Source organism: Dipodomys merriami, unplaced genomic scaffold, assembly GCF_024711535.1.
Source record: "Dipodomys merriami isolate MVZ:Mamm:240054 unplaced genomic scaffold, mDipMer1.0.p SCAF_14, whole genome shotgun sequence".
NCBI lineage: Eukaryota > Metazoa > Chordata > Mammalia > Rodentia > Heteromyidae > Dipodomys > Dipodomys merriami.
In genome coordinates, this window is record NW_027202715.1 from 39282772 (window position 1) to 39300596 (window position 17825).

Sequence of the window (17825 nt, forward strand, 5' to 3'; positions counted from 1 at the left end):
CCTCTCTTCTTCCTTTCTCTGCTTCCCGCTGACATGGGCTGGGCAGCTTTACCTGACACACTCCCACATGATGTTTGGCCCTACCATAGGTCCAAACTCAACACAGCGGGCAAACTATGCACTAAAACCTCTGAAATGGTGAGCCAAAGTAAACATTTCTGCCTTTTTTTTTTTGCCAGTCCTGGCCTTGAACTTTGGGCCTAGGCGCTGTCCCTAAGCTTCTTGTGCTCAAGACTGGCACTCTACCACTTGAGCCACAGCGCCACTTCCACCTTTTTTCTGAGTCATTTATTAGAGCTAAGAGTTTCACAGACTTTCTTGCAAGGGCTGGCCTCCACTGTGATTCTCACATCTTAGCCTCCTGAGTAGCTAGTATTGCAGATGTGAGCCACTGGCACGTGGCAATATTTCTGTTTTTTAAAGTGGTTTAACTCAGGTATTTTGATACAAATACCAGAAAGCTGGCTACATGAATGGATTCATGGCTAGACAGATGGATGAAAGATGGCCTAACTGAAAAATCAACATAAAGGTAAGTAGATGAAATTGAAGTTCAGGACAAGTCATAATCAGTATGATACACTCAAAGCATTAAAAACAAACAAAAACTATCTGGGTACCAGTGGCTCACACCTGTAAGCCTAGCTCCTCAGGAGGCTAAGATCTGAGGCTCCTGGTTCAAAGCCATACAAATCCAAGAGATTCATATCTCCAATCAACCAGCAAAAAGCTGGAAGTAGTCGTGGCTCAAATGGTAGAGCGGCAGCCTTGAATAGAAAACCTAAGCAAGAGCATGAAGTCTCTCTCTCTCTCTCTCTCTCTCACACACACACACACACACACACACACACACATACACATACACACACACATGCACACACACCTCCACCACCACCACCAACAATAACAACAAGAAACTTAGAAATAACTTTTGTACAGGTGAAAGAAGAGGCCCTCGAATGCTCTGAGATCCCACTGCAAGAAAGACTGACCTAAAGCTCTAAAGTCTGGAATCCTGAATTATAGCCCAAAGGTCTCAATGTGGCGAACCCATCCTTCCTGCTCCCTCACTTCACACACTCTACGTCCACACCAACAGTGGTAGGAGAAAGCCCGACAATGTCCGGCTGGGAAGGGAGGGCCTCTCAGGAACACTAGCACTTTCCTAGCCAGGAACATGGAATATTAACTGACTTGGTATTATGCCATGGTACTTTTGTGTATGGCTTTTGCATATGGCTTTGTAAAGCCTAGGTAACACAGGGAGTCAATGCCATTCCTTTTCCACTCCTGACTTCTTATAGCTCTGCAGCACAGCAGAGATAATGGATGGATGGATTCCAGCAGTCTTTCCAGCACTTTCCAGGCTAATATTACTTTGTATTTTAAGCCCCAGGTATACAAGGCAGAATTGATTTATGGAGTCACTCCATTGGAGGAAATCTTTCATGTAGATGCTATGTTCTGTAGATATTGAACTTAGGTGCAATTAACAACCATACCTAATCAGGAAGAACTATGCCCGGTTCTACAATTATTGCCAAACTGATTTTTTAATTATTAGTTTATGTCTTATAAATTGGATTTGGCTTCAGGTTTGAGATCACTATACTCCAAAAGATCACTCAAACTTTGGTTTTTCTGGCTTTTTTTCTTTCTTTCTTTCTTTCTTTCTTTCTTTCTTTCTTTCTTTCTTTCTTTCTTTCTTTCTTTACTTCCTTCCTTCCTTCCTTCCTTCCTTCCTTCCTTCCTTCCTTCCTTCCTTCCTTCCTTCCTTCCTTCTTTCTTTCTTTCTTTTTTTTGTCAGTCTTGGGGCTTGAACTCAGGGCCTGGTGCTATCCCTGAGTTCTTTTGCTCAAGGCTAGCACTCTACCACTTTGAGTCACGGTGCCACTTCTAATTTTCTGGAGGTTAACTGGAGATGAGAGTCTCACAGACTTTCCTGCCTGGGCTGGCTTTAAACTGTGATCCTCAGATCTCAGCCTCTTGAGTAGCTAGTATTACAGTCATGAGCCACCAACTCCTGGCTTCAAACTTTGTTACTGTATTTTTTGTTTTCTGTTTTCTCAGAATATGTGTTGTTTACTTCCCAGATTTACTTCCTGGATTTTTTAGAACTTAAAAAAAATGTATGGTTAAGTAGTGACACAAAGGGGTTTTGATTCAACATTCAATTTATGAGTACAATGCTTTTTTTTGGGGGGGGGGGTCATGGGGCTTGAACTCTGGGCCTAGGTACTGCCCTTGAGCTCTTCAGGTCAAGGCAAGAGCTCTAACACTTGATCCATAGTGCCACTTCTGGTTTTCTGGGTGGTTTATTGAAGTAAGAGTCTCATGGACTTTCATGTCCAGGCTGGCTTTGAACCATGATCCTTAGATCTCAGCCTCCTGAGTAGCTAGGATTAAAGCGTGAGCCACCGGTGCTTGACTATACAATGCATCTTGATCAGTGAGTGTCACCTCTTCCCTCAAAGCTTCTGGACTTTTGGCCTCTCAGATTAGAAAGTATTAATGTGTTATTAAATTCTCATGAGGAAAAAAATAAAGAGGAAAGAGGAGAGGTATCTAACGACACCATTAAATCCCATGCAACTGGGGGAGCATGGCTCATAGGGTAGAGAGCCATGGAATGTAGGAAATGTAAGCGAGGTGCTTGAGAGGTCCCGGCCTGAAGCAGGGAGACTGAAGCAGATAACACACCACAGTCCTGAGGTTTTCAAAGGAGGCTGAAAGGGCCCCAGCGGCTGGCACACAGCAGAGGCTGCCCTCTGGAAAGCGGCATTTCCCATGTGTATCTTTAGAATTCTAAAGATGGATGTCAACCAACACTGAGCTCAGATGTGGAGGCCTGACTCAGCTGCTAGGGCACCTGCCAATGAGCAGAAAACAAGTTCGAGTTCGAGTCCCATCTTGGACAAAAGTGACAGAAACAAAAAGCCAGCCCAAAATTGCATTCATAATTTAAAAAAATTACCAAACACAGGTAGAAACAAGACCCTATGAATTTGAGTAAGCCAGAACAATAAGCAATCCTGTCCCTGCCTGGCTTCTGCCCAGAGGCTCCGCTGCCCATTAGACTCCAGCCTGACCTGTCCTATCCCCTCCAGCTTTATTGTAACTGCTAAAAACCAACATCCCAAATGTACATTTCATTGCCTTGGTTCCATGCCTTTGTGCTTGTCCTTCCCTCTTCCTGGATGCCCTTCCCTCCTTCTCTGAATGGCAGACTCACAGTTCCTCAATAACCACACGAGGTACCTTCTCTGTGAAGGTCCTCAGACTTTTCCTAGAGTTAGCCACTGTTTCCTTCAAATTCCCTTCATAATGTTTGGCTAGCCACAGAGGGCAAAGAGCATGTGTTCGTAAATTCCTTAGCATTTGACTCACTCTGTTTTCATAGAACATCTTTATGGAGGCAACAGAGTCAAGAATCAACACAAGCTTTGGAATCAGACACACCTGAAATTCAAACTCTGTCATTTTCTAGTTTAATGGCCTAGAAAAGCTGCTTAACTTTTCAGAATCTAGGACTATAAGTGAAAATGAAAACAACTAACCCAACCAACCAGGATACAGTTTCTTTCCCCTCCCACTATCATGGAAGACATCACTAATCAACCACTGCACTCTTCCTACTGAGTCCAGTCCAGTCCTGGAATCTTTATAGTTCCTGCCAATTCTACAGAGCTGGTATAAACACAAAATCTACTTGCTATTTTGGCTGAGGAATAAATGGAACACCACTGATGAAGCAGATAGAACAGTATTTGACCCAAGCAGGTCCTCCAGGAGTGGCCTCTATTTTATTCCCTCAGGTCTAAGATGGTCAGATACACGATGAAGTAATATGCTTTGGGAGGGCTGAAGAACCATTACATATTAAACACATACAACATTTTAAAATACACTCTGATTTTAGAGATTGAAATGTGAGAAAGGTAAACTCAGAACTGGGAAGACCTAGTGAGATGGTTGAGTCATGAACTTCAAGAAGGACAGTGGGAACCCCCAAAGCTCTCTGATCTGGGTTTGCCTGCCCACTTAGGCCTTGGGGTGGGATGGAACCGAGGGTGATGTAGAGAACTAAAGGGATAAGTCACCCTCAGTCCAAGTGGACCAGGCCAGGCACACTGCCCTAAGAGTATCAAGAAATACCTGGAACAAGGCACTGGTGACAGATGTCTATAATCCTAGCTAGTCATGAGGCTGAGATCTGAGGATTGTGGTTGAAAGGCAGCCCAGGCAAGAAGTCTGTGAGATTCTTATTTCCAATTCACCACCAGAAAACTGAGCAAAAGAGCTCAGGGACAGTGCTCACGCTCTGAGTTCAAGCCTCATGACCAAAAAAAAAAAAAAAATGTCAGGAAAGACAATGGCACTGTGCCCCATCACACCTCTGGAGTGAAGATGTCCCTGTCTCAGTCCTTTGCTTCCTTACTTCTTTGGGGAAAAATACATAAAATTTGCAAGCTGGGCATGGGGGTACATTCTTATCATCCCAGCACTCAGGAGGTTGAAACAGGAAGATCATGCATTTGAGGCTTGTCTGGGCTACAGACTACCAAAAAAAGTTGCATTTTCACCATTTCAAGTGTATAATTCAGCAATATTGACAACATTCATAGTATTGTCCAACATCACTGCTATTTCCAAACTCCTTCATCACCCAAACAGAAGCTGTGCTCAGAAGTACTAACTCCCAGTATCCTTACAGCCAGTTCCTGGTAATCATAATTCTACTTTCTGTCTCTATGAATTTATTTGACTCTTCAGGGTTCACTACCTACACAGAATCATACTGTTTGTTCTTTTGTGTCTGCTTGTTTTCACTAATCATGTTTTCAAAGTTTATCCATGTAACATGCGTCAGAACTCCTTTATTTTCATAACTATACCCCACTGTCTATATATGGCACTTTTAGTTCATCCATTCATCTATGGGTGGACATGGGTTGTCTGCACTTGGAATTATGACAATGTTATAACAGCACTGACCAGTAAGTGCTTATTTGAGTCCCTATTTCCCCTCCTGATTCCATGGCAGACATCACTAATCAATCGCTGTACTCTTCCCATGAGTCCAGAGTAGCCCTGAGTTATTTAGTATGGTGTTCAGCCTAAGGGTGGAATTGCTTTGTTTTCTAGTTGGTAGAATGACAAGCATAGGGGTTTAGGTTGTTGAGGAATCAAGCATAATACTTCTAGACATTACTCATATCATGACACCAACCAGGTAAATATCTTGAGTAGCAATTCTATATCAATTATGCTACTTTGGAAGGTAATGAGCTTCTGGTGTGAAGTTAGAAGCGTAACCCTGGTGTAGTACCTAGCATGAGCCACCTACCATCTGTGCAGTTTAGACAAACCTCTCCTTTTCTCTGGGCCTGTTTGCTCATGCTCTAAGAGAGGCTAACAGTACCTGTGTCACAGCATCATGGTGAGGGTCACACTGGCTGATGCAGGTGAAGTGAGAAGCAATTACAAATGCTTTTTCTTACCACCTTGGAAGGAGCTGTTGTCCTTCCCCATTGTTGTGGCTGGGGAAGCAGTGAGTGTGTAAAGAGCCTGAGAGGTTGTGTGTGTGTAGGAAGTTCATAAGCTGATTCTAAGATTAAGGCCACGAGTTCTGACAATCTGAGAGGCTGGCTCTCCCTCAGAATCCAAGTTCTGTTTAAACCCAAAGAGGCCCAGAGAACTGGGCTGGGGTTACTTACAGGTGAGACAAGGATGTCACATCTGCGAAGATGCCCTCTTGGAGGGTGGAGATGCCATTGCCATGGAGGGATCTGAAAAGAAAGCGGCTGCTGGTGTCGGGCTCTGAAGGAGGGGGAAGCCCAGTCCTCTGTTTAGAGGGCATCATGCCCTCTCTCAGTCATGCTGTGAGGGAAATGTTCCTCAACTCAGCCCAGAGATATTCTCCACCCCTCCCCCCCCGCCCCCCCGCTGGCCCTAGCAAGGGAGAGGAAACCCTTACAGTCTGAGGACCAGCCTGTCCCCAAGTCCTTCGGGATGACTCGCTTTTTGCCAGCTAACAACTCAAGCACAAGTTTATATCAGACATAGGACACATGTTTCCATACGCCCTCCCTCTCTTAATCAGCGAGCCTGAGGTAGAGCAAGCTTTTTCATGGTAAGGAAGTTGATACACAACCTGTAGGTGAGAGCTAGAGATGGGCCACTGTGACCCCAGTGGTTGGCAGGAGCCACCATAATAGATATAACAGAAGTTTCGGGTCACAAGGAAACACGTCACCAAGGGAACTTGTAAGAAAAGGGTCAAAGAGCTCTTGCAAACAAACACTTTCAGTTTTAAGTGACATCTCATATGCAAATGAAGGGCCACCTTACTGTGGATACCCCTCCCCTCCACACTCATACATACACCTCCATGTTCACTCCCTTCTGTAAAGGTTTGCTTGAAGGAGCATGTTCTGGACTCCTTTGATTGGACATAGCGCTGACCACACTGGGGCTCTGATCTGAGGACCTTTCTGCCCAGCAGGTCTGTGGCAGGGCCCAAGGTGGGGCTGATTTCCTAGAGGAATGAACTGCAGGGAGACTCACAGCAGGCGCAGAGAGCGGAGACCCTGGAAGGCCAGAGGTGGGATGCACTGGAGGGCGTTGTAGCTGAGGATCCTGTGGGGAGGAAGGAGGAGGCTAGCATGGAGAAGAAAGTAGTTCTACCTTCATCTGATAGAGGAGCAAACGAGGCTCTAAGTGGTGAAAGAACTTCCCTGGGGTCATGTGGGTTTTCTTGTTTTGTTTTGTTTGATCTGTCGTGGGGTTTGAACTCAGAGAGCCTGGGCACTGTCCCTGAGCTTTTTCACTCAAAGTTAGCATTCTACTGCTTTGAGCCACAGCACTACTTCTGGTTTTCTGGTGGTTAATTGGAGATAAGAGTCTCATGGCCGGGCACTGGTGGCTCATGCCTGTAATCCTAGCTACTCAGGAGGCTGAGATCTGAGGATCGCGGTTCAAAGCCAGCCCGGGCAGGAGAGACCATGAGACTCCGATCTCCAAGAAACCACCAGAAAACCAGAAGTGGCGCTGTAGCTCAAGTGGTAGAGCGCTCGCCTTGAGCTGAAGAGCTGAGGGACAGCGCCCAGGCCCAGAGTTCAAGCCCCACGGCCGACAAAAAAAAAAAAAAAGAGTCTCACGGACTTTCCTGCGCTGGCTATCTTTGAACTGTGATCCTCAGATCTCAGCCTCCTGAGTAGCTAGGATTACACATGTGAGCCACTGATGTCTGGCAATAAAACGATTTCTCAGTTACTAAGAGAAATGAGCCATCTGCAGCAGAAGGAAAGATCCATCCATCTTTTGGCTGCCAGGGTTGCTAAGCCAGGATTTCTCAACCTCAGTTGACAACTCCTGTGCTTCTAGGTACTTAGGGATGCTCGGCAGTCTTCCGGGCCTTTACCTACTACACACTACCAGCACCCTCCTTCACCTCCTGCTTGTGACAATGGCAACAATCTCAGTTAATGCCAAATGTCTCTGGAAGGTAGGATCTGAGGCTGGGAACACAGCTCTGGGTTAAGGTGGCTTTACTCCCAGGGCCCCTTCCAAGGCTAAATTTCAGCAGGAAGGAATTATCACTAGGTTGTCATTAATACCAGGAAATGAGAACCTGATGACTAGCAGATCCTGAGGGCAGACAAATGCCCCCTGTCCTGCCAAATGTCCTGGGCCCACCCTCTGCTCGTGGAGGCCCGGCCCCTTCCTTTCCCAGGGACTGGCTCCATTCTGTGACCTCCATAGCCCCTAGGGAAAACCCCTCAGTTCTTGATACATATTGTATGAGGCAGATGTTGGGGAGGGAAAGGAGAGCCATCTTATGCATCGGGCAAATACAAGGGATGCTGGTCCAGGCCTCTGATCACCAGCTTGGGATAGAATTCCGGCCAGCATAAGACTTTCCTAGGTTTAGGGCATCAAAATGTTCAAAGGGTCCCTGCTCAGGAGTATCCAGATTGAAGACAATCCCAATACCATAGTAATAAATTGGATGAGGAAAATATGGAATGTTCCTGCAAAGGAATGGTACGTAGACATTTTTTGTACTATGTGTTGCATTTCACAATAGAAGAATGCATTTTACACTTGATCTTAGCCGAAAGACTAAGAAACAGTGGCAGATATTTTTAAAAGTCTTGCAGTTCTTGAGCCATTCTGGCAGATGAGTCTGCCAGTATAGTGTGAAGCCATGGTCCCCATCTCCCCCCCATCCCTGCTGGGACTCACAGAGTGGTCAGCTGGCTCATATTGGTGAAGGAAGAATTGCTTAAAGAACTGATCTTGTTGTTGCTCAGGTCCCTGAAAAAGCAAGAGCATCCTTTGGGGAAAAAAGAACTCAATCTTGACCTACTTCAGGAGGTTGCCTTACTATTCTCACTGACAGCTGCTCCCTGTGGCCCCAGCATCTCCCCTCTCCACAAATCTCTTCTGGAAGACATTCAGTGAACCCAACCTGGTGCCCCTTGCTCCCTACAACCCCAAAACACCCATCTGCTATCACATATGTGCCTCTGACCATGTTTCACACCTGCTTCCTCTCCCTAAGTGTCTGTTGTCTGTGCCAACCAGCCTCATCTCCCCCTGGTTTCGATCTTGGACTCTTAGCTCACCTTCTCAGGGGTGGACACTACGTTACTGTTTCTATGACACAAATCTGCCCAGTCATGTCCTTAACAAAAATCCAGATCTCTTCTGCCTACGGATCAAATTTTGGCCCTGCTACCACCCAGGTACTCCTGGCATTACCCTGATTTACCAAACTTCTTGAAACTCTTAGCATCTTACACCTCTGTGCCCTGGACATCCTGTTTCCAGGGTCCATTGACCTGTTTTCCAAGATGCTCCTTGCCCCAGCCCCTGCCCCAGGTTCCTCATGCTCTTCTTCTATGAGGCACAGTCCTCACCTGCATTCCCTTGATGGATCCTCATCACTTTCCGTGACTTCAGGAGCTCCTGTCCCTCCATCTTTCCTGCATCCTCCCTAGACCATAACCATCTAGGGGAGGCCAGTGACCTACAGGCCTTCATATCTGCCTACTGCATACAGCTTTTGGCTCCAAAACATTGGAAAACAATATGCTCCGTGTTTGTCTCCTCCTAATGAACCTTCTTCTAGCCAAATGGAAACTTCTGGTGTTGCCAGAAGCCTATTCCAGCCCTTTCCTGAAGTCCTTTTTTGTGATGGTGCAATGGAGGCATTTCAGCCTTGAAGAGGCACTGGAATGATCTACCTGGCATCTGTGCTCGGTCCCCTCCTCAGGAATATCTGGGCGACTGGTACAGCTGCCTTGGTTCAGACAGCAGAAAGGCTGGGGAACTTATGAGGTCTCTTTTCCTAGCACCCTAGCAGCAGCCCTAGACACTGTATTCCAGCCGTACCCCATTAAGCTGCTGAAAACACACTTTCAAGTTCACTAAGGAAAGACAGATGAGTTGGAGTTACAGAATTCTATGTACCAGTTATTCATACAAGCCAATCTTTGACCTATTATCAATCCACGGCCAGGACTGTTCTCATAGCAACTTTCTCAAGGGGGGAAGCAATGTGCCAATTTACACTAGAGAAAGTTCCTAAAGAACGGATGTATCACAAATGGTCTCAGGCAAACATACATGCTGTATGTAAGAGACTTCTCTCCAAGCCACATTAAGATGGATTTTCTTATGGAGGCCAATGAGTGACGTACTAAATAGCTGACCCTCTAGGATTAACAGAGGCTATTTTGTATACTTCCACAGGATGAAGGTGTTAGACAAGTCTTAGTTATCAACATATAAGGGCCTCACTTCATATTTGGCTTGGGACCTGAGGCTGGACCAGGAAGTTTCCCATCACCCTCTACTCTTACCTGACTCTTGTCCTTGAAGCATTACCCACATGAACAACAATCAGGGAGAAAGGCTTGGGGGAGTTGGTGTCTGTAAAAGTGAAAAGTTGGACCCAACATGGCCTGCAAAGATGCAATTCTTAAGTATGGCCACAAGGTGGCAAACCAGTCCCAAACACAGGTGTTTTCTAAAGGATGGATTTTTCAAACAGGTCCAGGCCCAGAGTTGGGGTTTATAGGGAGGGAATTCCTAGATAATTGAAGCCATAGTAGTGAGATAGCCCTCCTGTCCTCTGAAGCAGACTTGGGGTCCTCAAGCCTAGATACTCACACAAGCTGCAGGTACTTGAAGGTGGACAGCTGTCCCGGAACCAGCGTGAACTGGTTCCCATCCAAATAGCTAAGAGAGAACACAGAGGTGAGTGCACCCCTCCCCCATGGTCACCCACATTTACATCCACGTTTACTGGTGTAAACGCAGATATCAAACCCACAGCAAGAGGTGCGCACCACACCATGCAGTAAAGCAGAGGGGCAGGCGACAGGCAAAGCTGCTTCTCTGCAGGGCAGTGGAGGTGCAAAGGAGCAGCTTTTATTAGGAGGCCCCGGGCAGAGGCACCACGGGACATCCACCTTACGGCCCTTCATGAATGTAACATAAATGGAAATATCTCAAATCTCCAACAAAAGGGGGTTTGTTATCTCAGTCATAGACAACTCATGCCACTAGTAAAAAAGAAATCACATTTGTATGAGTTTCCAGGACAGAGGAGAATTTCATGAGATGACATTAGAAAACATAATGTTGTTTCTCTTTTCTTTTTTCCAATGCCAGAATAGGAGGCTCGAACTCAGAGCCTGAGCACTGTCCCCCCTTTTTTTTCACTCAAGAATTGCACCCTATCACTTGAACCACAGCTCCACTTCTGGTCCTTTGGTTGATCAGTTGGAAATAAGAATCTCAGGGGCTTTTGTGCCCAGACTGGGCTTTGGACTGCAATCCTCAGATCTCAGCCTCTTGTGTGAGCTATCTGCACCTAGCTTATGTTATTCTTTATTTCATTTTAAAAATTATCTTTAGTAGTTGCACAGAGGGGTTTCCTTCAATTCAACATGTCGGTTTATGAGAATAATGCATCTTGATCAATGTCACCCCAGCATCATTCTCCCCCCATCTCTTGCAACCCCACCCATCCCTCCAAGTTACCTGGTGGGAAGGAAGAGCTTAGTTTAAAGAGGTGAAGCCCTGCCAGGAGGACTTGTACAGGGAGGGAAGTGGAACCAGAGCTGTGTGTGAAGCCCTAACCTTCCTCCCAGTCAGCCCCACCTGCTCCTACATATCCTTCCACCCCTCCCTGCCTTATGCTCCCAACTCTGAGGAAACACCCCCTCCATCTTCTCCCCTAGCCTACAAGAGGAGGCAAGGCTTGGGGCTACTCACAGTTCTGTGACATTCTTGGGGATGCCCCTGGGCAGAGCCTGGAGGTGCTTATTGCTGCATCTGACCACAGTGTCCAGACAGGCACACTCCTGGGGACACTGGGGGCGGGGCAAGCAGCTTCCCTCCTCCTGACCTGGGGAGAGAGGTACAGTGTCCTGGTTCAGCTTGGGTCTCCTATGGGCTGGGCCAAGCTGCTGGCACCAAAACAGAAGCCCATGTCTGACACTACCTCAGCCACCGTGCAGTCTCTTTTGTTGCTTGCATATCATCCCCAACACCAAGAGAGGACATCTCCTAGAGTAGCTTCACAGGTAAAATAGGCCCAGGCTGATTCGCTCCTGCCTCAAACCCACGTTGAGCCTGAGCAAGGCAGGAGAGGAGGATGCAGCCACGCTCTTTCTTCAGCAGCTACTGCTGCCTCACATGGTACCAATGCAGTAAAATGCTGCCATTATGACCCCATAGGATGCACGCAGTGGGGACAGAGAGTTGTGTCCTTATTTTCTTATTTGTTCCTTGAAAAAGCCCAGCACCCAGAATAATGCCAGCAGCAAGCAGCCAGCCAAGTAGAGTGAGAGAGAATGAATGAATGAATGGATGAATGAATGAATTTCTATCTCACGGAGCTCTGCAGAGGTTGATTTGTTTGTTTGTTTTGTTTTTGGGTACGGTCGTGGGCCTGAACTCTGGGTCTTGGCGCTGTCCCTCAGCTCTTCAGCTCAAGGCTAGAGCTCTACCACTTGAGCCACAGCACCACTTCCGGCTTCTTTTCATTTTGCTTCTATGGTGCTGAGGAATCGAACCCAGGGCCTCAGGCATGCAAGGCAAGCACTCTACCACTGAGCCGTCTTCCCAGCCCAACTCTGCAGAGGTTGAATGGTTTGTCATAGACTGGCCAGATTATAAGGTCTGGGTCCAGGTTTGGCAGATGTAACCTTGACCACCACTTCATCAGTCCATTCATTTACTCACTAAATATCACTCATGTTTGTGGCTCATGCCTGAAATTCTACTGACTCAGAAGGCAGAGATCTGAGGATCCTGATTTGAAGCTAGCCCAAGTAGGAAAGTGTGAAAATCTTATTTCCAATTAACTAACAAAAAGTAGAAGTGTGGCTCAAATGGTAGAGCATCAGCCTTGAGAAAAGAAAACAAAAAGCCAGTGAGAGCACAAGACCCTGAGTTTAAGCCCCAGAACTGGGATAGAAAGTCGGTCTCATTGCATATGGAGGACAGGATGACCCCATAAGCCTGAAGTAGCCACCCAAGGGCAGATCTGAGTTAAACATGCACAAAGAAAATATACTGTAATGTTTCTGTGACTTTCCCTGAGTAATGAGGTATAGGTAATGTTTCTTCCTTCTATCTACATCTGCTATTATTATTATGATTATTATTATGATTATTATTATTTTGGTGCCTATCCTGGAGCTTGAACTCAGGGACTGGGTGTCATTCCTGAGGTTTTCTTGTTCAAGGCTAACATTCTAAGATTTGAGCCACACACAGCTCCTCTTCTGGCTTTTTAGCGATCAGTTGGAGGTAAGAGTCTCACGGACTTTCCTGGCCAGGCTGGCTTTGAACCACAATCCTGGTTCTCAGCCTCCTGCATAGCTAGGATGACAGGTGGGCAGATGGGATGCATGTTATTGGCCTTATAATAAGAGGCACCTCTGGCCAGAGGCATCTCTCGCCCTTCCCCAGGACTAGTGCCTCCCCTTCCCCACCTTACCCCATTTCCCAGGGCTCCAAGAAGGCGCTGCCCACCACCCCTCATCCTCCGTACCTGCCGCCCTTTCCCTGCCGCCCGGGGCCATGAGTTACCTTCCTCACACCTGAAGTCAGGGAACGCCACATCCTGCAGGGGAATCTGCCGCAGGAAGTCTGGGTTCTGGCACCGCGGGTTCCCTGTCACAATCTTCCTCCTCCGCAGCCAGTCGCCCAGCCAGGCCAGCTGGCAGTTACAGTTGAAAGGGTTGGCCAGGAGGTTTCTGGAAAAGTCGAGAGGTGGCCATGAAGACACCCTGCCAGTCTCAGTAGCCAGGCCCAGGCCTCCCTGCCCACCACCATAGGATCTGCCACATCTTGTCCACTCAACACTTCTTCCCAGCCCACTGACAGCTGCCCAGAGGATCGGCATTCGGAAGCAGAGACAGAAGTGGAATGTGTGGAAGCCACGTTCTACCCCTCCCTCAAGGTAAGACCCCAGGCCATTTCTGGGAGATGATGGCAGCTCCTGGGGTCCAGGTGGCACCTTCAGGAGCCCTCCGCTTGCAGGTCTCCTGGAGCCAAGACTTACAGCGTGGAGAGGGCCTGGAGGGTGTCGAAGGCCCCGGGGGAGATGGTGGTTATGTGATTGTCATACAGTGAGAGGAGGCGGACATTGTGCAGGCCTGTGAAGCTGTCATTGTGGATACAGCTGATGCGGTTGTTCCTCAGCATCCTGGGGGGAAGGGAAGGGTCATAAGAGGGGAGGGGAGCCCTGGGCTGGACCCCCTCCATCTGCTTGGGTCCTGAGGGGATAGCCACCACCAGCTAGTTCAGGATGCTCCTATAGAGACACCGAGCCGTGACACACCTGCCAGGGCCCATGCACACCCGTGCTGGCCTCTAGAGCATCCTGCCTCCAGGTATACCATGGCTCCGCCTCTCCTCTCCATCCCATAGCTCAGGCCCCTGCGTCGGGCCTTCACTCCCTGTGGCCCAGGCTGCTCCCCATCTCTAGGCCACACCTGGCTTAGCTAGGATATTTCTGCAATGCTCTTTCTCCTTGCCTCTATCTGGAACCCACTCTGTCCATCCGCAGAGACCTGGCTTAATTCCCCACCACAAGCAGAGATGACCCCTAAGCAGCGTGAAATTCCTGCCTGTCAAACTGAGGAAGAATTAAGGCTATGGTGATAATAACAGTGATGATGATGATGTGGGGAACAAGATGTGGGGAAATGGGTCCTTTCATGCACAGCTGGGAAGATGATGACCTGGGAACTGCCTAGATATGCATTTGGTTAGATGGCTGGGCGTTGGTGGCTCATGCTGGAATCCTAGCTACTCAGGAGGATGAGCTCTGAGAATCTCAATTTGAAACCAACCCCAACAGAAAAGTCCATGAGACTCTTAATCTCCAATTAACCAGCCAAAGTTCAGATGTAGAGGTGCAGTTCAAGTGGTAGAGCACTACGTTGGTACAGCCAAGAAAGGATGAGAAACTCTGAGTTCAAACCCCAGTACCAGCACATATGCGTGCACACACACACACACACACACACACACACACACACACACACACACACACACACTGACTACAAAGGTACTTTCTGCTTCTACCAGCTCAACTACCTTGAGGACATCTTCGTAAGAGAGTACTTGTAGCTGGACTCTGGATTTGTGATAAAGATACTAATCGTGTCATTGCTCAAAATTTAAAAATTGTAAATTGTCAAAATCGATCACAGTGATATGGTAGATGGTGGTTAAAGCTGCTAATGTGGGGCGGGGATTGTAGCTCAGTGGTAGAGCACTTGCCTCTCACCCTCACCCTTTCCCTTTGGAGTACACACCCACCCTGTGGCTTGGCATATTTGCACTCACAGGGTGCGCAGGCCATCCAGACCCCGGAACATGCCACTCCGGATGGACTCTAGTTGGTTGGCGGTCAGATGCAGTTCACTGACAGAGGACGCGCCCTCAAATGTCCCATCTTCAATTTCTGATACCTTGTTGTTGCTCAGGTTTCTGCAGGAGGAGAGGGGAGGGGGGTGATATGCTAATCACCTGTGTGCGGAAGCCCTCTCCCTTCCCATACCAACCACCACCATGCATGGGAGCCCCTCACGCCCCCAGGAGGAGCCCCTGTCCCAGCATTTTCCTCTTCATTTCGGTCTAGCATCCTGACAAGCATCTTCCCATGCACTACCCAGCAACTCACATTTTCTTCAGGTGTGTAAGTTTCTTAAACATCCCTGTGGCCTCCAGGATGGAGATGTCATTGTTGTTCAACCGCCTAGAAGAGGCATGGAAGAAAATACACACCAATGAAGAGGGGAAGTAAAAACAGCTCCCCATTGAGATTACGGGGTTCAAACAGAGGGATTCCAGGGAGGACTTCTTCAGCAAAGCCTGGCACTGGGGGAGAGGTAAATAGGTGTGTGTGTGTGTGCACACACACACGTGTGCACATGTGTGCTAGTGCTCTACAATTTAAACCATACCCCTAGTCTGTGAAGAGGACTTTTTGTTGTTATTCTTTGGTGTGGGGCTTGAACTCAGGCCTGGGAGCTGTCCCTGAGCTCTTTTTGCTCAAAGCTAGCACTCTACCACTTCAAGCCACAGCACCACTTCTGGTTTTCTGGTGGTTAATTGGAGATAAGAGTCTTACAGACTTTCCTGCCCAGGCTGGTTTTGAACTGTGATCCTTAGATCTCAGCCTCCTGCGTAGCTAGGATTACAGGTGTAAGCTACCAGTGCCCAGCTTCAAGAGGATATTTTTAACATTTAAAAAATTCCATGCAAACTTGCATACATATAAATGATATGTAATTAGGTATCTCTGTATACAGACTATATGTGTATATGTATATATATATATATATATATATATATATATATATATATACACACACATATATACACACAAATTCTTTGTTTGATTTTTTGTTGTTGTTGTTGGTTGTGGGCCTTGAACTCAGGACCTAGGCGCTATCCCTGAGCTCTTTTGCTCAAGGTGAGTACTCTATCACTTTGAGTCACAACTCCACTTCCAGTTTTTGAGTGGTTAGTTAAGGATAAGAGTCTCACAGGGACTTTTCTGCCCAGGCTGGCTTTGAACTGTGACCCTCAGATCTCAGTCTTCTGAGTAGCTAGGATTAAAGGCGTGAGCCACCATCACCCATCTCTTCATTTAGTTTTTGCGTCAGGGTCTTGCTATATGCCAGGTTGGCCTGAAACTGGCCATCCCACTATCTCAGCCTTCCGAAAGCTGGGGTTACAGGTGTGCATCACTACACCCAACGTAATTCATATTTTTAGATAAAGAACTATCAAAGACATCATAAGCTCCAACTTTGGCTAAGGGAATCATGTCCCCTAAAGACAAAATTTTCAGTGAAAAAGCCACCCCTGGTTCAGGGACTTTTTGAGAGCAGCAGAAGCAGACACAGAGAGCCTTAAGGGTGATCCCCAAAACAGTGCTGGCCCAGAGCAAGGCGAAGCTTGTGGGGAGGGCCAGTGGGCGCTGGGCAGGGCGGGCAGGCAGAGGCCCTCACAGCTCGGCCGTGGACTGGGGCACGCGCTCGGGGATCTTGGACAGCTTCAGGCTGGAGCATTCCACCACACTGGCCTCACAGCGGCACTTGTGGGGACAGGTGACATCGCTGCTGCACTCGCTGTTCAGGTGATAATCTTCGGTGCCTGTGGGAGAGGCAGGCTGGGCTAAGGATGTGGATGGTCTCCAGGCAGCTGTGGTGACCCCAGGGGCGCCCAAGGTCCTTAACCAGGCTACCCACTGCCATCGTCCCCCATCCCTGGCTGGCCTGGGTCCCTTCAGTCTCCTACCTGGGATGAAGTACTGCTCTTTGGCTGGGAAGAGAAACAGAGACACACAATGTAGGAGCATCAGGCCCCACCCCTAGCCCAGGAAGCATCTGGAGCCTTGCATCTCCCCTCCCCCATCGCAGCCCATCCACCCTGCATACAGAAGGCTTTCCAGAGCACTTGTGCCCAGGCCAGTGCTGGGCAGCATCACACCCCGTTAAGCCTCTCAGTTGTAATGGTACAGGTAGACACTATGACAACACGGAAGAAGGATATTGGGCCAGGGTGGCATCAGGCCCCAGGACCAGATCCAGGCTCAGAAGTCCAACCCACACGGTCCCCCACCAGAGATCAAGTAAAGTGCTGAGGACATGTCACCCCAAGGTCTGGGGGAAGTTTCTATCTCAGTGCAATGCCTCAGGTCTCCTAAATGTCCTGTGGGACTTGAGAGCAGTGACACTCTAGAGCTGGCCTGGGAGCAGGCAGCCTGGACACACTCTCTGGGCCCTCAGTAAGTCTGTAGTAAAATCAAGGGTGGGACAGACAGCCATTCCCATTGGTCAGCGAGGCTCTAAAGTGCCCAGGGAGACCCTCCTTGGAGCTGCCCAGGAACCAGCAGTCAGGCAGCCTCTACCTGAGCACCGGAACTTCTTGCTCTTGATCTGCCCGATGCGCTTGTTGGCCAGGCGCCGGGGGCTGGCGCAGCGAGCCCCACTGGTCTCGATGGGGTTGGTGCGCAGGAAGTCCGCCAGCCACTTGAGGTTGCAGTCACAGATGAAAGGGTTCTGGGCCAGATGCCTGTCAGAAGGGCGCAGATTAGTCATTAGAGACCAGCACTGAGCACGTGTGGCCATCTAAGGCTGAGACCTGGGGCTGGCCTTGGGAGAAGAGGGGGTTGCTGACCGCCAGGGGGCACCCTGAGACCTATGGAGATATCTCCTATATCACATCGGGGAAGGACCTTTGGGGCTTGGGACTTGTTAGAGGAAAAAGCTGGCTTCCAA

At 48.3% G+C, this 17825-nt stretch overlaps 1 protein-coding gene across 1 annotated transcript in view; it reads right to left on the reverse strand.

Moving 5' to 3' along the window:
• The window catches only part of LOC138826176 (slit homolog 1 protein), a 148113-nt gene that overhangs the window by 22334 nt on the left and 107954 nt on the right, over positions 1-17825 (reverse strand). Inside the window, exons 14-25 of the mRNA XM_070021325.1 lie at positions 17456-17619; positions 16843-16866; positions 16554-16698; positions 15218-15292; positions 14881-15024; positions 13589-13732; positions 13114-13280; positions 11290-11422; positions 10180-10248; positions 8248-8319; positions 6568-6639; positions 5718-5789 (exon numbers count right to left, since the gene is read on the reverse strand). Coding sequence (XP_069877426.1) covers positions 5718-5789; positions 6568-6639; positions 8248-8319; positions 10180-10248; positions 11290-11422; positions 13114-13280; positions 13589-13732; positions 14881-15024; positions 15218-15292; positions 16554-16698; positions 16843-16866; positions 17456-17619 — 1281 coding nt within the window. The remainder of the gene's footprint in view (positions 1-5717; positions 5790-6567; positions 6640-8247; positions 8320-10179; positions 10249-11289; positions 11423-13113; positions 13281-13588; positions 13733-14880; positions 15025-15217; positions 15293-16553; positions 16699-16842; positions 16867-17455; positions 17620-17825) is intronic.